The sequence below is a fragment of the Pocillopora damicornis genome, chromosome 9 (assembly GCF_964200805.1).
Source record: "Pocillopora damicornis chromosome 9, jaPocDami1.2, whole genome shotgun sequence".
NCBI classification, from domain to species: Eukaryota; Metazoa; Cnidaria; class Anthozoa; order Scleractinia; family Pocilloporidae; genus Pocillopora; species Pocillopora damicornis.
Window position 1 is genome coordinate 3,026,353 of NC_142678.1, and position 23,834 is coordinate 3,050,186.

Here is a 23,834-nt window from a genome sequence, read left to right on the forward strand (position 1 = left end):
CATTGGAGTTAACTAAAAGACTTCCTTGGAAGTCTAAAAGTATAAAAATTTCAATCGTGCTTTGGTTTCTTTTTCATCTTGGTTCTTCCTTTACTTAAGAGTTTTCCCGTAAAAAAGTCGTCAAAACAGCAGTTTAAAGGGAAGAGTTTTATTCACATTATTATTCCCCAAAGACACTCCTTACCCTCGTTCTCGCGTTGTGGTTCCCCTGATTTTCATTGAGACACATGGAATGTGGGAAATTTTGCGCATGACTGTTTGAATGACGGAGAATACAGATAAAGCCGCAAAAACGAAATTGCAATGCGTGTGGTCGACTGCTGTTCAATTGGCTATAAAAACGTTTAAATTAAAAATCTCTTAGGATAAATTATTCTGAAAGCGCCGCAGTGCTAGCTTCCGTGCAGTTATTACTAAAATTTTCGACTGTTTTCAAATAAAACCTGAAGCTTTTTTGATTTAACGACGGTACAAAAACAAAAGCACTCTCCTGATGTTTTTTTCACGGAGAGCCTAGAGTTCAAAACGAAGTGTAGACCAGAAATTAAAGAAAAATAATAATTATTCATTAGTGGAGATGAAGTTTCCTTTGACAACTAAATTTCGCACGTACACGACTAAAACTACTTGAAAACAGCTTTAGAATGCGAATCGCATTCATTGAAGGTCAACAGTGACTTTTTCTCCATATGTAAAGTGATTGAATTTGCCAGAATTTCATTTCGTTGTAGAATTGATTACAACGCTCGACACCTCTTTCAATTTTCGAATACTTCCCGTTGACGGCGGCTTCTTTGTGGTGAAAACCAATCATGACATCAGTGTGAATTTTTGTGGCATGTCATTAGTTTTCTTGTCAGAGAATCACTTACGGGCACAGTGCAGATGTTTCGCTGGAGAATGTTTGAAATTCATAGCAAACTTCTGTATTTGAGGTGCTTTATAAAAAGTCCTATTTTAGAGAGAAGTAAGGAATTCTAATAAAAAAACTGCGAGAGGAAAACACGCTTATCTAATAAGCTCAAAATAAACCCTTTCAGCGTCACTTTTTTTTTTTCCTGAAGCTTTTTCTTTCATCAAAAAAATCAAACATTTTCTGCCTCGATTACGCAACTGTTCACTGATTATCTCCGCAAGTTATCCTTGCATATTCTGCAAGTTACGTTTCATCGTTTTTGTTTATACTTCGAGTGCAATATTTTTTTACAGTTTTTTAACATGTATTTTAATTTATAAGTACATCAATGAGAGATTTCATTAATGTTTACATTCATTCTGGTCACGAGTATTTCGGAATTAGTTCATTGCTGGTACGTTTATTATGACAACGTCATTTGCAAACGTGAGATCGATCGACAGACGACGAAACTGAAAAACAAATCGCTCTTTTTGCGCTGAAAAGCCAGTAGTTCCGCCATACGGTGTGATAAACCTTCGCTGAACAAATGTGAATGCCTAGATCGGGAAATATTTTAAGTGCTCGTCGCTGGATCCAACAAAAATGTCCAAAAAACAAAAAAATCTCGCTGCTGGCACGTTGCGCGGGAAAGAAGCGTTACTCGAGTGGTGCAAGCGACAAACAGTGGGATACAAGAACGTTCGTGTGTCTAACATGACAACCTCATGGAGAGATGGATTGGCCTTTTGTGCCATAATACACCGCTACGAGCCGGACCTCATGTAAGAACAATCATGTTCTCACTTCACACTAAGATAGGAAACACAAATTCTTGACTTCCCTGGGTTTTTTCAGATTAAATCGTATGTTAATTTAAATGTGAAAAAGGTTAAATTTAATCTGAACTCTCGGTGTAAGCTAGTTTTGTAGCGTAAACGTGTTGCGTTTAAATCGAGCACTTGATATATATTTGTAAGAGATACAAATTTCGAAACAGTATTATAATCTCCCGTTTAATATTGGGTATCTTAAGGTGAATTTCAATTGACTACCAGCTCTCGATCGCAAACGTTTCAAACCTCCATAAAGCAATCTGCATATAACAAAATCATCATGGGCTAAATTTCACAAAATTCGTAATCGTAGAATGCAAACTTGTTCTGTTTCTGACAATATTGATAAAATAATCCTATGCCAAAATACGTTTTTCCTAAGCGCTGTTTATGTCTACACTTGATGTACGATATTGCAAAAACAATAATTGGTGTTTGCGTCTGAATACTCATACTTCAGACGCAAACAAAACATAACAAGTGATGTAAACTTTGTTTTTATTAACATATCTTTAAATGTCGGAGAAATTTGAGCTGCCTACAATGAAACCAAACTACAGATAAGCCGAACGTGTGCAGGTCCGGCCCTAAATTGCAGATTTCAAGAAGGTTTGAGTTTCAGAATATTTCAGAACATAGCATCATCGGAGGAAATACAAAATTAAGAAAATGAAAAAGAAGAAAGCGCAATCAAAAGACTCGTGATTGCTAAAATGCGTCACGTTTGCGGAAGATTTCCGGAATACCCACATGTCCACTATCGGATGTAGATATTTCACTTAGCTCTTTACATCCTACAAGCGATGAACGTGTAAATTTTCCTTACAATATAGACCACGAAATTCTCCAAATCAGTTTATAACTTAGTGTACCGTAGCTGGAAAGGAGATTTGCAAAGTAGATCAAAGGTCATAGGACGGGCAAGCTGGATTCATCTCCTTCGTTTTTCGGCGGTAGTATTCTAATCAATTATGATCGTTCTTGCTTTAAGTCGCAATCGAGTATTAACTTAATTTCCGTGTCGGTGTTCAGTCTTCACTCACAAGTTGTACTACCGATCATTCTTTTATTTCAGAGATTTTCAGAATCTATCGAAGGAAGACATGTTGAAAAATAACGAACTGGTAAGCTGAACTATTTTTAATATTTATAATGCATTTTCATTGTATGTTTTTGAAACAGTATTCGGCATGAAGAATATTAAACATTTCTCTTTCTCTCATTATTACTGAAATTGTGACAGAAAATGAAAGCCTGTCAGCATAAATGTTGATAAGTTCTTCCTGTCTGATATTGTAATAATGCCAATTTTTGGCAACTATCAGAGTTTGGTCAAAACAAAATCAATCAAAAGAACACGAAGTTTGGCTCGATGTCAGCGTATGACCATGATAATGAGAATGATGTTTTATCAGCAACAATGCTAGGTGGGCCACACCCACCTGAAGATAAAGGCAATCCCTGGTAGATAAATGTGTAAAAATTTAGACTAATCTTGCTCTCTTTGCTTAAAAAAGTAACTTTGATTGCAAAACGAGTGGAGTCCTAAGCGTTCTTTAGACTGGGCGATGAAATGCTGGGGTTGAAATGATGTCAATGAAATGAATGCGAGGCATGCCGGGAAGGAAGACCTCCTATAGTCGAAAAAAGTTGTGTTTTTACATCGAATAGAGATGGCTATACTGAAAATAAATTACCACAAAAGATGGGCTAAAAATTTTTTCCTGCGGTCTGCCACTATTGTAGATCAGTCAATTATATCGTTTTTTTTTTGTGGAAAAAAACCGTCTCAAAAATTAATACTTCCTCTTAACACACAAATTTTGTCTCGTTAACAGGCTTTTAAGGTAGCAGAGGAACATCTCGGTGTCCCCGCTTTATTGGACGCGAGAGATCTGGTGTCTATGGATGTCCCGGATGAACAAAGCGTCATGACTTATCTTTCTTCGTTGTTTTTCAGTCTAAACAACTTCAAACCTTCAGGTAACATAAGTTTGGTTTTCAGTGTTTTGTGATTGATACCTTGCTGTTATTTGATACAATGTTTGTCGAAAAGTGAGTTATTGTTCACAGAATCGTGATTGTGGCTTTTCGTTACTTTGCAGAAGACACAGCGGAAATAAACAACAACACGATACCGAAAGGTAAAAATGAAATTTATTTTAAAGCAACGAAACCTCACGTTTTGCGTTGTATTTAAATAAAATCATTAAGGAAAAGGGCAGAAGTGGCGGCCTGTGGCTCGCTGGATCTTGAGTTCTGGGTATCTAATAGAGTCTTAATTGACTAGTTACCCATCCTGACTGGTTACCCATGTCTCGTCTTATAAAAGCCCTAAGGCGTAGTTGCCTCTAACTGCCGCAGCATATCGATGATTACTTACCCTGACGAGACAAGGGTTATTACTAGTCAGGGTAAGGAAACACCAATATGCTGGGCAAGGCATAATGGCAACTACACCCTTAGGTTTACCTTGAAGATAAAATTCGCCTCTGATTAACTTCAACCGAATTGTTTCTTTACAGGGAGGCCCAAGCGATATCTGTTTGATATTCTGGCCGACGAGGCATACAAGCGACGGTTCAAACTCAGACAGCGCGAGATAGTCGAGGAACCTTGTACTGATACCGAAGTGACTGCTTAACAAACGATTTAGAATGGCTACTTTTTTAAAATGAAAATGAATATATGAGCCATGCAAGTCGTGTCTTGGAGATTTCAAGCGCTCAGAAACATTGCTGTGTAGTATGATGGAGTAATAAATCGAACAATGTCGAATGCTAAGGTGCCCTTGTGGGAAAAATATTGCAAATCAATATTAACCATGGAATTCTTTCCGCTATACTTGAAAAGGAAACCACGTTTGAATTTTGCTATAATGAGCAGAGCACTTCTTCAAGCAAAACTAAAAGCTCTTTTAAAAGTATAACCTTGACAAGAACCCGGCTTTCTTGGAGTAGTTTAGATTTAAAAATCTGTCACATTTGTATGTCATTAAAAGAAAAATAAAAGATCAAAGCCTTCAGAGAATCTCTATCATGAAAACCGGGTTATTATCTCAGACGGGACCTGGGAACAAGATCACATGGTCTTCAGCGCCAGAAGTTTGCGGTTTCATTAAGGGTTTCCTTGAAAAACCAGGTGCTAACTGTCACTGCTCTAAACGCCAATATTGCGTTCTTCCGATTCTCGACATGAGTCAAAAACAACATTTTTCTTGCAAAATTAAAATTCGAGACTTATTTAAAAGATACAGCTCCTATAGCGCTAATTTTTTCAGCGCAGTTTTAATTGAGATGGTTACCTTTTTTTTTTCCAAGGCATTCAGATAAAATTGCACTGGTATCTAAGCACATTTTCAATGTTTTGACGTTTCCCTGGTGAAATGATGAAAATTTCGAAGATATAGTTTTAGTAAATGATGGCTATCTGGTGCTGTTTATGCAGCTGCCTACTGAGCCGAAAAAAAACCTCAATAATGGATGAGGACGACTTGTTGTGATAAGCAATATGCAAACGGATGAGTTTTTGCATCAGATAATTGACAGACACTCGCAAACCCTCGTAATAAGCCAATGAATTTTTCGGTAGTTCAACTATAATTCCAGGTCGCTATCAAGCGATAGGTTATAATCAGTGGAAAAGATGTGGCTTCAACTGTGAAGTCCAACGACAAATTAATCGAGAACTTTGCCCGCACTGTTCAAAGGGTGACACAGCAATCGGTCGAGGAACTTCGTCTACTCGACACAGAAAGCCTGTTGGCAAACCATGGCGACTAACAGCAGCACAAGGTCTGCATTCCGAGTGGTTGGGCTTCTTGTTTATGTCCTCATCGGAGGAGCCATATTTATGCAGATCGAGAAGGAAACAGGCAGAAACTCTAAGAGTCAAACATTAGAGGACTTCCTACGTCGGTGGAGTAACACGTATAATCTGTCCCAAGAAAATATCACCAATCTGCTTAAAGATTACGACGACACGAGGGAGAATGGAGCGAAGCCAACATGGACATTCTTAAATTCTGTTTTCTACGTTTTACAGCTTGTCACTACAATTGGTAAGAGAGAAATAGTTGAGAATTTACACCAAAATCGTCTACCTTTCCTGATCAGCTTAGGCACTGCAGGTGCAGAAATATTTTTAACAAGAATGAGTTATTTCATCGAGGTGCGATGCAAATTAAATACATTTTGAACATTTTCTTTCGATATGAAAGTTCCCTTCCAAAACACAGATATTGGACCAGTGGAACAACATATTCCTGATAAACTCACAACCTTTAAGCCACCCTAAATGACCAGTCTTCAACCTGTGCTGCACCGAAACTTTAGAACGCGCTATTACAATCAACAAAGAGCGTGAATACCATCGCTAATTCCAATTGAATAGTAAAATATCACCTTTTACGTCCGGCATGACAACCACAGATTTTTACTGTATTTGTCATTTTTCCATTAGAGTCCTAGCTTCTTCATCGATAGGAATCTTTTCCTTTTCAAAATTGTCACACGCACTTAAACATTTTAAAGAAATTTGCATGTATGGGTTTATCATTATTTCTATTATCATTACACTCAAAATTATCAATATTATAATTACCGTTCTGTCGTTATCGTTAGTATTAGTATAGACCACACTGGTAAATAGTACTTTTCGCGCGCGCTGATCGGCTTGTTCGGATGTGAATAACAAGTACTATCCGCCTCCGAGCAGCCGGTGAGACATATTCGTGTGTCAAGGGCTTATTTCCGACCATTTTTTTGCATATTAAAAGAAATAAACTAATACCAATTTTTTTGTATCTGTGTGGTATAAACTAAAAAAGTTGTTCACCGCAGTGTCGTTGAAAATGATAGATATTAACCTCGCTGCTTCACGGCTCAGTAAATATCCACCACTATTTACTTCCACTTCGGTGAATAATTGTTAACTAGAAGACATGTTCTCTTGTTGTTGACTATTACTACTAAAAAAATCAGAATTTCAATAAAAGCGGAGCAGGTATCTACTGCTGCTTACAAGACCACTAACCGCCGTCTGTTTAGCCTGCCAGCAGGCTGTCGTGATTGGGTTTCGCCTTAAATACGGTTCCTTTTACGGGCATAGATGGCTGCGACTTTATCAGCAGCCGCTTATGGAAAAAAATGATTGACACCCCTACTGTTATCGTCATTATTTACATCTTTATTATCATTTTTTATCACTAGATATCACCACCTTTCCATTATGAACATCGAAGAGCAAAATTTTTATTGTTGCCGTGGCGCTCAGCTTAATTCTTTCATAAGATACCCAAAACACTGAGACAGACTGCCCCATTATTAATTTATTTAGTCATTAAATATTTTCTTCATTTTCTTTTACTTATTCATTTGTATCATTTCCCCTTTTTTCGACAGGATATGGAAACATAACGCCCACGACAGAAAGCGGTCAAATTTTAACAGTTATTTATGCGCTGGTAGGAATTCCATTCACAGTTTTGGCTCTCAAATCAATTGGAGAACTTGTAAACAAAGCCTTAAAATCGGTGACCCGACCACTGCATAGGAAATTTCACAGTAAAAACTGCCAAGAACGTGCCTGCGATTTTATGGAAACTGGAAATACCTGCATCAATTTAGTGTCTTGCATTGTAACCTGGATCATTGCTTGTGCACTGAACACGCATTTAGAATCAAAACAAAGTTTTATCACAAACTCTTATTCCATTTTTGTGACCTTAACTACTGTCGGATTTGGAGACATTATTCCGTTTGAGGATCACTTGTATGTTTTCATTATAACTGTTCTACCCGGGTTGTGTTTCATGTCCAGTTTGATCGACTCGATTGTAGCGTACTTGGATAAAACCCGAGTGGCTACCACGCGATCTTTTAGCCTCACGGGGTGTTGTTCAGCTAAAAACGAAGCGAGGATAACGGCAGAAGTGGATTTGAAAAACAATCAGACACTGGAGAACAACACTACCTTTTGATGGGGCATATAGAGGGCTTCCATTAGCTGTCATACATATGTCAGTAAAGTTGCCATGGCGATAAAACCAGAACAATTAGAACTAACAGAGCGCCGACTTCCCTTTCGTAGAATGTTTTAAGACAGTTAAATGGGAATAACTTTCACGACAATTACAAGAAAAGTACCAAAAAATTCTAGATCTCGAAAACCATTCAAGATTTCGTAAGAAATCTGCTAAAATGAACCCCTTAAAAGACTCCTTTGTGAGGATCGTCAAGGAATGGAACAAGTTACCTAACCACCTTTTTGGAAACGATAGCGACAACAGAACAGATTCAAACGAAATTTAAAAAAAGTGGATGAACATTAGTTGACTATTCAATTTATTGTTCCCTTTGTCCTGTTTTATTCAGAGCCGTTCTTGTACATGTTGTTTGCAGAGATTTTGAAGCGTAAATATGAGCATAAATTTTAGAAGTAAATTTAGTTAGTTAGGAGGGCCTTTTTAGCCCAAAACGAAGCCATTTTTGCTTTTTTTCGTCTTGTCTGTTTCTGCGGTCAAGCGACACACCCGAGAGCTGATTTTTAGAAGATTAGATGGCGGCTTTTAAAAACGTTGACATCATACCTTCAAAACAAAATGCTTTATTGGATTTCGGCTTCCTTGATTGAGGGGTCATTTGAACTTTGTTATTTTTATTGAGTTAAGCGATTGTTTCAATCACACGGCTTTGCATAATTTGAAACTGTGGAAAAAACTATATAAAAATGGGTTATGTCATGTACTAAGCTGAACACTTCGTAACGTTTCAAAAGATGTAACGTTGTATCATTTATTTATTTGCACTTCGCACGCAAAGATCGCGCTAATGTGATATTACCTAGTTTATATAAAAAATTATTTGGACACGTGCAAAAACTAACTTGATTTGAGGAGGAAACGTGGTCTAAACTAGAAACGAATGGCGAGATGTTGAAGGAAAGAGCTTGGATCCAAATCAATTGTGAATGCATAACGCTGTCTCTCTTGGTTCTAGATGACCTATGATGACCCACGTGTTAAAACCAACGGGTTTGCAATCGCAATTTAACACTTGTTTTCAAAGGAAATGAAATATTTTGTTTTCAAAGGAAATTAAATACTTTTTTTTCAAAGGACATGAAATATTTGGAAAACGTTCTGTTCTTACCCAGAGTGGTAAATACAGAAGCGACTTCAGCGCTCTGCCGCTCTCAACCGAACGGTTCGGCCTACGATTCGCGAGGACTTTTCGTCTCTTCTGGTCATTCGAGTTTATCTTACGCCACTCATCTCTCCAAAAATTTGTCAGGTAAGGCTGAGATAGCGGTGGGCGTGGAAAATAATTGTTAAGCAGATTTGAGCTAGCGCGAAATCAGGGTTTTCAATCCACATGCGTGAGATTCACTGCGAAAACGCAAGAGTGAATTTGAACATTGCACGCGAGTGGGGCGACACGCGCGGAAGAAGCTCTTTTTCACGCTTTTACTCCCCAAGAAGTGGCTGGCACTGTTGGTTGTAAAAAAAAATTCATAACTGCATTAGACATGTCTGAGAGTTTTTAGTGAATAATGACCGTAAGATCAATGTAATTGTGTACCTAAGACGATGCCTCAGGATTTGTAACAGGTTATTTTTCTGTAATGTAATTCACCACGCTTCTCGTTGTCTACTTCCCAAATATTTTGCCGTAGGTCTGTTCAGTAACAGATCACAGAGGACGTCGAAATACGGTGACACACTCGGTAGAGATCTCGAGTCATAATCTTATTGTTATCTATACATTTCTAATATGAAATATGGCTCAAAAAGTTTACACTCGCACTATAATTCCTTAAAACTGGCCTTAATACAGTTATTTAGCTTACTTTGAAGAAGTTCGAGTTGCTTTTTGACTTTCGTGATTTCTTGTTAAGTTACGCGGATGAAAAAGGTCAGACTTATGACAAGGGCTCTTAAGGTTATTGTTTTCTTTACCACAAATAATTAAACTATTGTTTTTTTTTCACGAACAAATTCTCAGCGACCACGGTGTGTTTATCAGCCGAAACCTAAATCCAACATGAGGAAAACGGATGCCATTCATGTTCTCCTACAGGCAACTTGCCTCGTTCTCATCTCCAGACCTCACCTCGTCGAAACAAAAAGAACCTTCCAAGCAAAAGAAACGGTCATTTTGGTTTCCATGGATGGATTAGGCTGGCAATTTATCAGCGGCCAGTTTGCAGACACTCCCCATCTCGACGAGGTCGGCAGGGAAGGCGTCCGTGCAAGGCACCTCTTCAATGTGGTCCCAACCAAAACTTGGCCGAATCACCATTCTTATATGACGGGACTTTACCCAGAGAGCCACGGGATTGTCTCAAATAAGTTCTGGGATCCTGTTTATCAAGAAAAATTTATTTACGATTATGATTGTTCAGACAGCGACCCGAAGTTCTACAACGCTTCCGAACCAATCTGGTTGACACTACAAAAGCAGGGTGGACGTAGCGGGATTTACTTCTGGCCGGGAAGCCGCGGCTATCCAGAAAAACCCATTTTCTACGAGAAGCCCTTTTGTAAAGTCGATTGCAGCGCGATTGACCCAAAAGATCTTCCGAAATACCGTAACAAAACGTATTCGTCGTGGTTAGGTTACAAATACATTCATTGTGTCTTCAATTACACGGAACCTTCTCAGAGCCGAATCGATAAAATCATCAACTGGCTCAAATCGGACGAACCACCGCAGTTTGTGGCGCTGTACATCGATCACCCGGACTGGGAGGGGCACGATTACGGCAGTTATTCAAATGAATACAAACGAGCCATTGAAAAAGTCGATCGCGATGTTGTGGGTTATTTCATTGATCGATTGCGTGACGAAGAGCTTATAGACACAGTCAACTTGGTGTTCGTCAGTGATCACAGTTTTAACAACGTCTCTTCAAAGCGACTCATAATTCTCGACGATTACATCGAACAGTCTGCGTACATGCTGACGGAATCTGGGGCACTCGTACATATTTGGCCGAAAGATGGTAAACTGGACGAAATTTATGACAACCTCACTAAAGCCAAAAACCCGCACATGACAGTTTACAAGAAGGAAGACATCCCAGAGGAGTACCACTGGAAACACAATCGCCGCATCCCTCCTATATTCATCAATCCCGAAGTGGGTTGGGTTATCGAGCAATCCCGCGGGAACACGAGCGTGTCTTGGGTTCACGGGACACACGCCTGGCCGCCTCAGGAGAGTCGCAGCTACCCAATTTTCTTTGCCCGTGGTCCCGCATTTAAAAAGGATTTCGAAATTGCGCCGTTCAAGACACTCGATCTCTACCCTCTGATGTGTCAACTTCTTGGAATTGTGCCTCAACCGAACAATGGCTCACTGGAAAATGTCATGCCTCTTCTTCTGCAAGAAACCACAGACCCACCAACCACAGACCCACCAGCCCCAGACCCACCAACCGCTGGTCAAGCGAAAGTAAACATGCAGGGACTTCCGGTTTTGATGGCGATATCTATCTGCTTGCCAATTCTTATTTTGCAAGCTTTCCAGTACACTTAATATTCGAAATTCATTAAAGGTGGTACTAATTAAGGGGGCAAAGACTTAAAACCTTTTGGGAAAAGCACGTTCCATTAAAAAGCCTGTCTTAGCTTCTGTTTTAGTCGCCATAGGTTTTCAAAACAAAGATATGCAAACTATGTCAGGTATTCACTAATTCTGAGTAACAATCCAGAAAAAAAACAGTACTTTTTTTTTTTTTAATTTTTTTATCAGAGCCCTCTGTAAGTTTTTCATCAACCCCTCCCCCCTCTCTCCCTCCCTAATGTCAAAATGTCACTCCAGGTGAGCATAACATCAGATAAATATCCTAAAGAGAAGAATTATTAGTCATCAACTAAATTTATTTACATTCTCTACCATTTCAGCACTGGGTTAGCTTTGTATCTATCATAATCTTCTTTCTTGAAGAAAGATATTTCTGTTTCATGTCCTGTTAGGAAATAAGAAGATTTTATGGTTATGAACAAGGTGAAAGTAAATAGAGGATGTTCATTTTTAAATGGATACAATTAACCTAAAAAAAAATTTCTGCTAAGGTTATATTGAACACTTAATTATTTCACAACAGGTTTATGGTTTCTTAATCCAGGCCTTGGACCCCTAAGAGTGACCAGCATACAGTTTCTCCTTACATTATCACCCCTGAATCAAACAGTTGGGTCACAAGAATAGAGAGAATGATCAGCAGCTAAAGGACCTCTTGATTGTTTAACAAATTCTCCTTATCAGCACCTAAGGAAATGTATAGACAACAGTATGGAGAATATGCATTCTGATGTGAGGGTGTAAAGGGGTTAATGCTCAGAACTAAGTCAGTGCAGCAGTTTCACCAATTTTTTACTGGGAGAGGAGTCCAGGGAGACTTCACTCAACTTGTTACCCAACATTGCTGATGCTATGGAAACCAGGTTTAGCAAAAATATTGTGGGGAACTCACCAATTCCATTCTTGGAAAGACTGCAGTCCTGTCTAAGCATAAGCATCTCATCATTTTCTGTGTTTATCACTGGATCACTTGTCTATTAAAATAAATTTGTGTTAATCACCACTTAACTCCCAAGATCTGATTGTTAATTCTCCCATCTAGCTGCTGCACATTTCCTTGTAAATTAGTTACCAGAATTTGGTGTCAGATCAAGTTGACAACTTCTACTTGAAACATTTGAGAATTCTCATTACCTGTTTGCTGGGTAATGAATGGATATTATTATTTACATAATAAGCTCAGTTATGCACGCATTCTGATTGGTTCTCACTTATGATCTATTGGAGGACAGACGTATAGATGACGTCACCATTAAAACTTTTTTTAATTCTTTATTATATAAAACAAATAGATTCCAAGTTGCCATGCGTCTGTTCAGTGATAGATCACAGAGGACGTCAAAATGTGGTAAGAACATCAGTGACACACTCGGCTGCACCCTGTGTGCTACTTTTTTGTACTTACCACATTTTGACGTCATCTATGATCTATTACTGAACAGACGCAAGGCAACTTGCAATCTATTTGTTAATTATATAATGAGCTCAGTTATGCACACATTCTGATTGGTTCTCACTTATGATCTATTGGAGGACAGACGTATAGACAACGTCATCATTAGAACTTTTTTTAATTCTTTATTATATAAAACAAATAGATTCCAAGTTGTTGTGCGTCTGTTCAGTAATAGATCACAGAGGACATCAAAATATGGTAAGAACATCAGTGACACACTTGGCTGTGCCTCGTGTGCCACTTTTGTTTTTACCACATTTTGACGTCATTTGTGATCTATTACTGAATAGACACACGGCAACTTGGAATCTATTTGTTAAATAGATACTGATGAAATACCAGGATTTTTCCTTTTACTAAAAAATCATATCTTCATTGCACACAGTGAAGATACTATTTTTATCTTTCACATGTGAGGATATTGGAGTCGCCATGGTTACTAACATGAGATACTTTCAGCACTCAAAGATAAAATTTGTATCCCTGTGTGGCCATGTAATATCCTCTATTTATAGGGAGAAGTAACTTGTTGATTAAAAGGGGTTGATAAACTCATCTTTGCTCTCTACATATGTAGTTATCCACTTAACTATTGTCTAATTGGGACACACATCACAAGAGTTGACTTACTTTGGCACCATGTGCTTTGTGCTGAATTTTCATTGTGTCTGTTAACATTGTTGAAAGAGGATTAAAAACAACTTGGTATAAGTAATTAGATATTTCATTGACAGATACACTGATAGAATGGTCTAAATAATCAGTTGAACAATTGTAAATTTAATTTTTTCTTTCTTGTTAAGATGTTTCATTTTACCCTCCCTCCCCCCCCCCCCCCCCACTTCCCAGGTTAAGGTTAGAGTAGAGTCTGAACCCTCCACTTCAAAATAAAGTCCAAAGGGTAGATTTTGTGAGAGTATCTTTGAAAAGTGTGTGTGATGATTCCAAATTGTGTTGGTTTCTTTGAAGACAACAATTACCAAACAATTCATCAAAACCTCTCTATCCTTGAGATGGGCAGAGCCAAAAACATAAATGTTTCCAGACTGAAAATGTTTTTGGATACCAGTGTATAATTTGGGTCACGAAGATAAAAAGTTTGGAGGTTGTAAAATTACATTGAAACTCAGAAAACTGTGAAAAATAAGAAAAACAAAATTACCAAGGTTATTGTGTTAACCCTTTAACTCCCAGATCAAATTTGTAATTCTCCTTACTGTCAACCATACAATTCTTATAATGTTAGCTCAGAGAATTTAGAATTGGATCAACTAATTATCCTCAAATTGATATTTTCTTTATTCTCATTATTTAGATATTTTATCAATATTGTAAGGAGAAATTCTGTCTTGGTCACTCATAGGAGTTAAAGATTTAAAGCAAAAAACCTATCAGACATAAAAAAACTAAAATGCATCAGTAAAGGTATTAGGTCTTGTGCATGTTTATATTGGAATAAGAAAAATTGCCTTCCAGCTTTGCTTTCAAGTAGCAGACATAACACCAAGACCAAATCCAGATGAGAACAACCAGGAAGTGTGAAGGATTCATGAACATTTTAGTGCAATGGAGGCTTAGAGGTGAATTTTCAGTGAATTACATCTTTATACATAGAAACTATTGGCCTTTTTGTTTTGAGGTTTGGTCCCATGTAATGAACTTTATTGTAATTGGGTTATATACAATTGACCTTTCACCCTTTAACTTCCATGAGTGATCAAGACAGAATTTCTCTTTACAATATCAATACAATATCAACCAGATAAGTGATGAGAATAACGAAAAATCTCAAGTTGGGGATAATTAGTGGATCCAATACTAAATTCTCTGAACTAACACTGTAAGGATTATATGGTTGTATGGTTGAGAGTGACAATTTTGATCTGGGAGTTAAGAATAAAATCAAAGTGACTGTGTTCAGTCTCAACTGAAGATAAATGAGAACTTCTTTACTGAAGGTCACAAGATGTTATTTTACCCAGTGAATCAATGACCTGTCCCATTAAAAGAACAATTATCAGAGCAACAGACCATATACAAAGGTCTTGAATGGAAGGGGTACATCAGATCTTTTCTTTATATCTGTTGGAACAAGCATGATTTCTAATTACTACAGGCAATTCTGAGAACATAAAGCAAAGACTAAAAACACAAGGAATTTCTTTCTTAGGTTTGCCCCTTGATTCCTATATGTGTCACAACAATTTTAGGGACACAATTCCTCCTTGAGAACAGAATGTCCACTTAGTAAAGTTATTCTTAACCCTTTAACTCCCACAAGTGACCAAGACAGAATTTCTCCTTTCAATATCAATACAATAACAAGCAGACAAGTGATGAGAATAAAGAAAAATATCAGTCAGGGGATTATAAGTTGATCCAATACCAAATTCTCCAAACAAACATTGAAAGAACTGTTTGGCAGACAGTAAGGAAAATTACTAAATGAGATCTTGGGAGTTAAAGAGTTAAATATTTTGGAGCAAGATTTCAGGTCAAATTCAGCAAACTTGCAATTATTCTTCCAATTCCCTGACTCTTAGTTGCATGTGTCTGAATTAAGTAGCAAAAAAAAAAACAGAAGGCACTCTCCTGCATCGCTTAGCAAATCTCATGTACAAATCTTCTATCGCATAGGAAGGTACCTGCTCTTGTCTTTGCAAAAGTTATTACCACACCACATTTTCCAAGAAAGTAGTAAGGTAGCATTTTAATTTTTTTTTACATATTCGTGTGTACTCTAAGGAGAGAGCTTACGCATTATGCTATCTTGTGTGGGCTTGTTTGTAAAATGAGACCCTGGAGTATATTCTGAGACGAAAACCCTTCATTTATACCGGCCTTATCAGATGTTTTTGAGGATAAAGACTTACCCGAAACGACAAAGTCCATGAAATCTTTGGCTGTTTGTTCCAATGACACATCTTTAAATACGACATATTTGATATTCCTGTATTCAAAGGACCTTATGAGACGCACTGTTACAGTCGCTCCAGAAGAATCAGCTCGTGCCTCCTCATCCATAGTCCCAAATTAACAAAAAGATATCTAACAAAATATTTAGAAGCTGTCAAACGTCCGCCATGTTGTGTAGCTGTGCCACCGCTTATTTCAACATGATCTCGAGACCGAAATTACGATTATCGTTATTCCTAAATTGGCACCAAATTTATGGATATAGTAATTTCGTGGCACTCTTTACCAATGCTCTTTACACGTGTTAAATAAAGAGAAGGACTCGGTTCCACTGTCTTACAACATTCAAGATGGCGGAGGAAAGGGGTAAATGTGCGTTCAGTTGTGATCAGCATGATCTCGACACCAAATTAACGATTATCGTTATTTCTAAATTGGCCCTGAAATAACGAATATCATAATTTCAGTGCATGTCTGAGACCTTCGGGCTCGAAACTTGGGAACTAGTATTCAGGGAAAGATAAAATGGCGGCTTACGGCGGCGAAGGAAATCTCAGTAGTTTAATATTTAGCGTGAAAAGGCTTGGGTGTTGTGATCTGGTTCTCAAGTAAAAAAAAAATCACGGTCTGCAATGGCCCTACCACCTTTTGAACAACAAGAAAACATTGAAACGGTGGTAAAAAGCAGCAAGTTTCTAAGTCTAAACGAAAGATGGGTAAGCTGAGTTTCAGTCAAATATCATGACATTTGGGATGTAATTTCGATACCGAATAAATAGTTCTACATGGTTATACACGCATAGGATTCTGTTGTGTTCACGTGAAGGCCATTTCAGCCATTCCTGCCACTTGTAAGTGGTAGGAAATAAAAGATATGCATAGTTGTTTCGTATTGAAGCCCTGTGAAATCACAAATTTGATTTATTTCTTCTTTGTTTTAGGTGGTCATTATCCATTACTTTTGGAAGTCGATGCTGATGAGAAAGAAAAAATGTTTATGATTATTTCTTCTCTCGAACATTTTGCTATTTAGGTACCAAATAATCTTGATACTGAAGACCATTGCATCCTATTATGAAAAATGTACCCCTGATTGCTTTGTCAACATGTATGATGTAATATACCTTGAGATTTGTGGGATTTTCACATGTAAACTAGAAATACCTGTAGAGGGTAATGATGTACTTAATGCAAAGTGTTTTGGTACAAAGTCTGCTTTGCTGTAATCTACCTGAAGGTGCTTTTTATATGCTAGTAACACTTGCACAGCCCAGTCAAAATGTTTTTTAGTAGTAGTCAAGCTGGCTGTTGTAATTATAGGCAGCAGAGGCCAAACCTCATCCTGAAAAGCAGTCTGAAAGGTGTGAAGTCAGTGGAAGATACTTCATTGTAGGTGGCCAAATTGCAGGCTGTCAGCCCATTTTGAGTGAGTAGTTAAACTCAAGATCGGCTATTTTAACTAATTTTATTGAGAGCCAAATCCTGCAAGGCTTATATTCTGTATTAATTTGAAGTGTTACTTTTTATGTTTCTTATTTTGCAGTAAGTGGGCTTGTTGTGGCCATTTTTCTCTCAAACATTTTTTTCAGCTTAGTCAAAACGTTTTTTAGAAGTAGGCAAGCTGGCTATAGTAACAGAAGGTAGAGACCAAACCTTGTCCAGACTAGACGCCTAGCAAATGTTCTGTGTGGAAAGCCAAATCCCTGGTTACCGGCACATTTTGACTAGGCTATTTGTTATTTAGCTACTCTTATTATTAAAGATTACTGCATTCCTTTTTAATAATTTGCTGCCAATTGTATGCTGTATATAGCTTATGATTTGTGTGATTTTCAAGAGTAAATTAGAAATACCTGAAGATGGTAATGATGTACTAGATAACGTACTTGATGCAAAGCAATTTTGGCACAAAGTGTATGCCTTGTCCTGAGGTGATTTTAACATGCTAATAAGATTTGTTATTCAAATAATATACATCAGCTGGAATGGGAATATTGAAAGAAAAATAATAATATTTAACCATAACAAGTTTTGGTTTTATGTCCAAATTAAGCACTTAGTTGAAGATCACTGCACTGATCAGGCCCCGAAGGCCAAAAAAGAGCTGTCTGCTGTTAGTTTAATTTTTGTCATTTCTATTGATTTATTTTATTTATCAATGTTTCTTTGAGTTATAATTCATTGACCTCTTTCAATAGTGCAGGTTCGCTCGTGTAACCTAATCCCACATGTATGTATGTACAATCTCAGTTGAAATTTTGAGTGGCAGGCAAGCTGGCAATAGTAATAGGCAGCAGAGGCCAAATCTTGTCCTGAATAGAAGTCTGACATGTGTGAAATTGGCAGCTATTTCATTGTAGGTGGCCAAATTGTTGGCTGCAGCACATTTTGACCTGGCTGATTGTGTGTGTGTTATGTATGTGTTCTTCTTTTTAGGTGTTAAACAGGTCAAAGTACCGAAAAAAACCTCTGTGATAACTTGGTAGTCTAAGATGTAAAAATTTTTAATAATAAGGTAAAGCTTGATCATTCTTAAGAGTTTGCATCTGTTCTAAAAGTTTTGGGGAGAGTTAGGGGAGCATTATTTATACAAATGTATTTAAAAAGTAACAAAAAAATCAAAAGAACTAGGGAAAAATCCCAATTTGCTTTAAAAGTTTATTTTATTAAGAGCATAATTCTGGATATAGCTTGGGATTTGTGTGATTTTCACAAATTGTTAGGTTGTTATGTAAACTTAATTTACAGGAACCTTGTTAGTTTTCAGCTTCAAGAACAAGTACATAATTGCAGGAAAAGCTTGAAGCTTGAAAAATTGACTGATGAAACTGGAACAGATGTCATGAGATTTGTACAATAGGTTGGCCTGGGAGGGACCAAGAATTAAAGAATTCATTGATTCTCTTACACCTTTTGTCTGCATAGTGTGCTTCTGTAGAGCTTAGTTATTGCTGTAGAAAACGTTTTTGGAGGGCCCTTGAGATCACTCACTTTTGAGCTAGTTGCCCCTAGGGAAGAGGATATCTGTACTTATTATCTCCCTTGGGGGGGGGGGGTGAAGGGTTAAAGACTGATTCTTCTCCAGTAGCCACAAGTACCCCTGCATATGGAAATTTTGAACACTATTAAAGGGCTAGTACCCTCATTTCATACTTGAATTTCTAATTTAGTGTAAGTTATGACAAATAATGAATGTAAATTCATCTTGGTTGTACAGGTTGTATCCAGCAGTCCTTAAAAAAAAATAAAAAGGTATTTTTCTGAATTAAAAAAAAGTGTTCTTTTTTTTTTTTTTTTTTTTTAATTTTCCATACATTTTTTTTTTTTTTTTTAAATTACAAACACAATGCTTACAATACAATATGAAACACTACTTACACTAATTACAATGCTTATTTACATTACTCTACTTACAGTCACTAATAATTACACTACTTACAGTCAATAATAATTACACTACTTACAGTATCCAGCTCCTTAACAACACAATCTACTAATTATGCCATTACATACAAAAAGTACTATTTTCTTTTAACATTGCACAGTGACACATACCGGCGATGGCGACGCCCAGTTAATTCTCTAACAAAAATAAACTACAATAAACTAATAAACAAGGAAGAATATGAGATCTAAGTTTATGCATTGGTCTTCCATTCTTTTCCTTAAAAAAAAGGGCAAACACAAAATTATATGAGAAATTCCCATCTAATTTGAAAATCGCGAAGCTTTCTGTTTCTTATAGCAATTATTTTTTCAACTTGTTTTTTAACTTCAACCTTGTGCAAAAACAATCTAAATATTGGAGAGGTGTTATTTTTTCTACATTCCCAAATAGTCAATTTCCCTAAAATTATCAAATAATTTAACAGATCATTCCTCTGAAGTAAGCCAACCATAATATCTTTTAAAGACAAAATTAAATATTCGCCACTAAGATCAAACCACCAGACTGTAAATACGTTCCAAAAAGCTTGCACAAAGGAGCAGTTAAAGAAGAGGTGGTACAGATCTTCCGTATAGGTTCCACAAAAAGAACACTTGTCCGAATCACTTAACCCTATTTTGAACAATTTATCGTTTGTAAACAAAATGAAATTCAATACTCTGTATTGAAACGACCAAACATACGTTTCGCTCGCAACAAGATAAGGAATAGAGAAAACTTCCTACGCATTTGAAAGCTCAAAATCCGCTGTCAACTTTTTAAAGCCATTCGGGATTCTCGCTTTACTTGTTATCATCGTAGAATAAAACTGTTTACACTTTGCAGTATATGCATTAAAAGATTTAGACTTATAATCAAAATTCATAGGATCGAGATTACCCGCTGTGGGGATGGGGCAGGAGCTTTTTGATTTCATATTAATAATAGAAGATCTCAAGGCTGTCCAAGTCAGGAAATTAGTGTTAAGTCCTTTTTGCTTAAAGAATTCATAAGAAAGAAAAAAAGTGTTCTTGCTTCAAAGTAAGTGCATGGTATGTCATTCAATTAATGCTCTAGCAGAGTTTTTGTTTGAAATGCCAAAATCAACTTCATGAGTAAGGACAAAAAAAAAAGGCAATAAGCAAATGTTCCTCTGTATCCTTTATGTCAATTTGGGCTGAAAAACAGGTTTTTTTCCTTTTGCAAAAATTAGCTTATTTCACGACCAAAAACGATGCAAACAAGCTGAAACGTTATGTTTTCAGCAAAACAGCGATAGAATCTGCGAAAAAACAATGGAGACAAGCTAACATACAGTGTTCTCAGTAAAATTTGGGCAAACAAAACCTTAAAAACCAAAAAAAAAACAATTGCGCTGACTTACCCATTTTTTGCCAAAATAACTGCCAAAACACTGAAAACTAGCTTGAAACTACATGTTTTTCACAAGATCGCGACGAAATCTGTCTAAAAACTCCAAAATACGGCAGAAATGTACGATTTTTGCAAAATTTTTCGCTAAAGTTGACAAAAACACTAAATTCGACTGAAAAACACGTTTGTTTTTTTTGCAAAAATAAGCTTATTTCAGTTTTAAAAACGCTGCAAAAAATGTTCTCAGCAAAATAGTTTAAGAGTCTGTGGGAAAACACAAAAACCAAGCTTAAACCAAGTGTAAATTGATAAAAAGGCCCGAATTGCGCATTTTGGCAATTATTTTGGCAAAAAATGGTATATTTTGATTTCAAGCAAACTTTCAAGTAGTTGTTAAAGTTTAGAGCCAAACACAATACCAAAAAAAAATTGGATGTTTTCAGAACACTAACACTAAACCCCGCTAACTCTAAGCATAATTTTACCCTAGCCCTAACCCTGATTGTAACACTAAACCCCTCTGACCCGAAGCAACCCAAACTCTAACCCTAACCAGGTAATGGGCTCCTGCCCTAACCCTATCCTCAACCCTGACTTAAACCCTTTACCATAGCTTAGGATTGGTTTGGGGTTTGGGTTAGGTTTAGGATAGCACAGAGTTAGAGTGAGCACAGGACGAAATAGCATGATTCCGTAATTCGGAAAAATGAAACTCTATGTTTCCACATCATTCACTTCTTCCTTGGACCTGTTATGTTTCCGTTATGATTCCTGAACGGAAATATGACGACACGTTTCCGTTGCATTTCTGTCAACGGAATATTATCATCGCCTGTTTCCGTTACGTTTCCTTGTACGGATTCAAACTTTTACCGTCAAGTAAAACATATATTTATAAAGTGCTGTACAGTTCTTACACCACGTTACCATGAAGACGTGATCGTTCGAGGACAACAAAGGCAAATTGACGTGCATTAGGTGTGTACGTTCGTAGGAATCATAAGAAGTCCTAGAAGCTTCGATGTTTTACACTGAGCTATGTGCATGTTAATTTTGGAACTGTTTCGAAACCTTACAAAATTGAATCTTTTAAACTTACTCTGTGCTTAGATTTTTAAGCAGCTGGATCATTTGAGCCAGTTTAGTCACTCAAACCAGCAATACAATACTAGGCTAACTGGATAGTTTTAGGGTTAGGGTTAGGATTTTCAAGTAGGCACACGCAGTTGTGTGGATATTGTGGTACATGGAGTTTAGTAGAGTGTAGATTTTAGCAGTATTTGCCAGTGTTGACATATTTATAAAATTATGGTTCCAAAGTGCGTGTCACTGTTGAGAACCCAAGAAAATCATGAGAAAGTCGCCGATGGATTAGCCATAAAAATAAGCCCAACTCTGAGTCAATGCCAAACCACAAGAAAGTTGTGAAACTCGCGCCAATGTAAAAAAAAAAAAAACAACTGAGGTTCGAAGTATGGGTCGCTAACATCCTATGAAAATCATGGGAAAGTCGAGGAGATTGGTCATGGTACCAACCAATGCCACTTTCCCATGAAAATCAAGAAACCTGTGGTAACTAGCCAACATATGCTAGAATGACAATCTTTAATAAAATTCATATCTAATAAGGATGTGTGAAATGGCCAATATCGCTCTTGGCCGAGATACTGGTTTGCCGTGTTTTGGCAGTTATTTTGGCGAATATGGTTAAAATCAAATCTGTGTAAAAACAGTAAAATCAACGAGTTATTGAGGTTCGTCAACATAGGGAGGGTCCTCTTAGTATAGAGAAAAACTTCTGCCCACGGCTAAAGGCGTTAAATTAATAAATTGATATATCTGGGCGGCATATCAAACAGCAACACTAAACTTCTCCTTTCTCACAGCTTTTTCCCCTTTAACATCTTTGTTCATTCCATTTTTTTTAAAGTAAAAACTCGTTTTGGAGGCATAAAGGTCCCTAAAGCAACGTTTCAAGATTTTATGGCGATCTTGTGAAAAACATGTAGTTCCAGCTAGTTTAGAGGGTTTTGGCAGCTATTTACACAAAAAGTGGATAAAATCAGCCCAATTTGTCGTGTTTCTGACGGTTTTTACGCGTTTTTTCCCCAAATTTTACTGAGAACACTGCGTTTTAGCTGGAATAAGTGTTTTCACATGGATTGTATCTCTATTTTGTTAAAGACATCGTGCTTTTGAATGTAAAATAGGCTGATTTTTGCAAAAAAAAAAAGTGTTTTTCAGGTCGAATTGAGCGCTTTTGTCAACTTTTGCGTAAAATTTGGCAAAAACTCGTGCGTTCTGCCGGATTTTGGTGTTTTTAGATAGATTTCATTGCAATTTTACGAAATACATGTAGTTTCAGCTAGTTTGCAGCGTTTTGGGCTTGAGACCGGCAAGAGTGATGGTAGACACTCTTAGCAGAGATAATTGTGCTAGCAGATATTAAAATTTCACCTGTAAAGACAATAAATTAATTGAACACAAGAAAAAGGAAACTTGATAAAAAAATTAGAATAATGGCGGGGAGAAAAGAGGGCTGCACTAAAGATTATGTACTTGTGTTCTTGAAGCTGAAAATTAACAAGGTTCCTAACAATTTTTGAAAATCACACAAATCCCAAGCTATATCTAGGGTTTTCTCTTAATAAAATTAACTCTTAAAACAAATTGGGATTTTACCTTGGTCCTTTTTTTTACTTTTTATGTACATTATTTATGAATAAATAATGCTCCCCTGACCCTCCCCCAGATTTCCAGAACAAATGGAAACTCTTAAGAATGATCAAGCTTTACCTTATTATTTAAAATTTTTACATCTTGAATTATCAAGTTATCACAGAGGATTTCTTGGTACTTTAACCTGTTCAACACCCTAAAAGAAGTGCACATATATACTACACACAATCAGCCCAGTCAAAATGTGCCACAGCTGACAATTTGGCTGCCTGCCACAATATAGCTGCCGCTAACTTCACACTTTTCACACTTCCATTCAAGACAAGGTTCAGCCTCTGCTGCCTATTACTATCACCAGCTTGCCTTCCACTCAAAAACATTTTGACTGAGCTCATCCATACATACATACATAAGTGGGAGATTAGGTTACATGAGCGAACCTGCACTATTGAAAGAGATCAATGAATTACAATTCAAAGAAACATTGATAAATAAAATAAATCAATAGAAATGACAAAAATCAAACTAACAGCAGACAGTACTCTTTCAGCCTTCTGGACCTGAGCAGTGCAGTGATCTTCAACTAAGTGCTTAATTTGGACATAAAACTAGAACTTGGTATAGCTAAATATTATTTTTCTTTTAATATTCCCACTCCAGCTGA

General features: G+C 37.0%; 4 protein-coding genes and 1 long non-coding RNA gene across 8 annotated transcripts; 4 read left to right on the forward strand and 1 right to left on the reverse strand.

Moving 5' to 3' along the window:
• Positions 1-1,119: 1,119 nt before the first annotated feature.
• LOC113684234 (MICAL-like protein 2) lies at positions 1,120-4,756 on the forward strand. Its single transcript, XM_027201570.2, has 5 exons — positions 1,120-1,680; positions 2,807-2,855; positions 3,570-3,714; positions 3,837-3,875; positions 4,257-4,756. Exons 1-5 carry the CDS (start codon positions 1,502-1,504, stop codon positions 4,373-4,375), a joined length of 531 nt encoding a protein of 176 aa, XP_027057371.2. The 5' UTR covers positions 1,120-1,501; the 3' UTR covers positions 4,376-4,756.
• A 374-nt stretch (positions 4,757-5,130) lies between these two features.
• On the forward strand, positions 5,131-8,461 carry LOC113684233 (potassium channel subfamily K member 3-like). The gene is made up of 2 exons (XM_027201569.2): positions 5,131-5,791; positions 7,134-8,461. Exons 1-2 carry the CDS (start codon positions 5,503-5,505, stop codon positions 7,709-7,711), a joined length of 867 nt encoding a protein of 288 aa, XP_027057370.2. The 5' UTR covers positions 5,131-5,502; the 3' UTR covers positions 7,712-8,461.
• A 52-nt stretch (positions 8,462-8,513) lies between these two features.
• Positions 8,514-15,993, reverse strand: LOC113684235 (UPF0538 protein C2orf76 homolog). Of its 4 annotated transcripts, none has more exons than XM_089183508.1 (6): positions 15,648-15,993; positions 14,806-14,856; positions 13,405-13,442; positions 12,211-12,292; positions 11,631-11,703; positions 8,514-10,092 (listed from the first exon to the last, which is right to left on the reverse strand). In XM_089183508.1, the coding sequence occupies exons 1-6, from the start codon at positions 15,796-15,798 to the stop codon at positions 10,074-10,076; spliced, it is 414 nt and encodes a 137-aa protein (XP_089039634.1). In that variant the 5' UTR covers positions 15,799-15,993; the 3' UTR covers positions 8,514-10,073. The 4 variants fall into 4 exon arrangements, with proteins under 4 accessions (XP_089039634.1, XP_089039636.1, XP_089039635.1 ...); XM_089183510.1 differs by having other exon boundaries at positions 9,458-10,092; positions 11,622-11,703; XM_089183509.1 differs by lacking the exon at positions 8,514-10,092 and having other exon boundaries at positions 11,413-11,703.
• LOC113684231 (ectonucleotide pyrophosphatase/phosphodiesterase family member 5-like) lies at positions 9,774-12,326 on the forward strand. Its single transcript, XM_089183507.1, has one exon. It carries the CDS (start codon positions 9,774-9,776, stop codon positions 11,268-11,270), a length of 1,497 nt encoding a protein of 498 aa, XP_089039633.1. The 3' UTR covers positions 11,271-12,326.
• A 30-nt stretch (positions 15,994-16,023) lies between the features above and the next one.
• Positions 16,024-18,965, forward strand: LOC149039638 (uncharacterized). Its single transcript, XR_016180039.1, has 2 exons — positions 16,024-16,406; positions 16,632-18,965. It is a non-coding gene; the product is annotated as an uncharacterized LOC149039638 (long non-coding RNA).
• The last annotated feature ends 4,869 nt before the right edge of the window (positions 18,966-23,834 follow it).

Coding starts and splice junctions, on each gene's coding strand:
- LOC113684234 (XM_027201570.2), top strand. CDS start 1,502: ATGTCCAAAAAACAAAAAAATCTCGCTGCTGGCACGTTGCGCGGGAAA. Junction 2,856..3,569: donor TGTTGAAAAATAACGAACTG/GTAAGCTGAACT, acceptor TCTCGTTAACAG/GCTTTTAAGGTAGCAGAGGA. Junction 3,715..3,836: donor AAACAACTTCAAACCTTCAG/GTAACATAAGTT, acceptor GTTACTTTGCAG/AAGACACAGCGGAAATAAAC.
- LOC113684233 (XM_027201569.2), top strand. CDS start 5,503: ATGGCGACTAACAGCAGCACAAGGTCTGCATTCCGAGTGGTTGGGCTT. Junction 5,792..7,133: donor ACAGCTTGTCACTACAATTG/GTAAGAGAGAAA, acceptor TTTTTTCGACAG/GATATGGAAACATAACGCCC.
- LOC113684231 (XM_089183507.1), top strand. CDS start 9,774: ATGAGGAAAACGGATGCCATTCATGTTCTCCTACAGGCAACTTGCCTC.
- LOC113684235 (XM_089183508.1), bottom strand. CDS start 15,798: ATGGATGAGGAGGCACGAGCTGATTCTTCTGGAGCGACTGTAACAGTG. Junction 14,857..15,647: donor CATGGACTTTGTCGTTTCGG/GTAAGTCTTTAT, acceptor TTGTTCCAACAG/ATATAAAGAAAAGATCTGAT. Junction 13,443..14,805: donor ATTCAAGACCTTTGTATATG/GTCTGTTGCTCT, acceptor CAATGTTAACAG/ACACAATGAAAATTCAGCAC.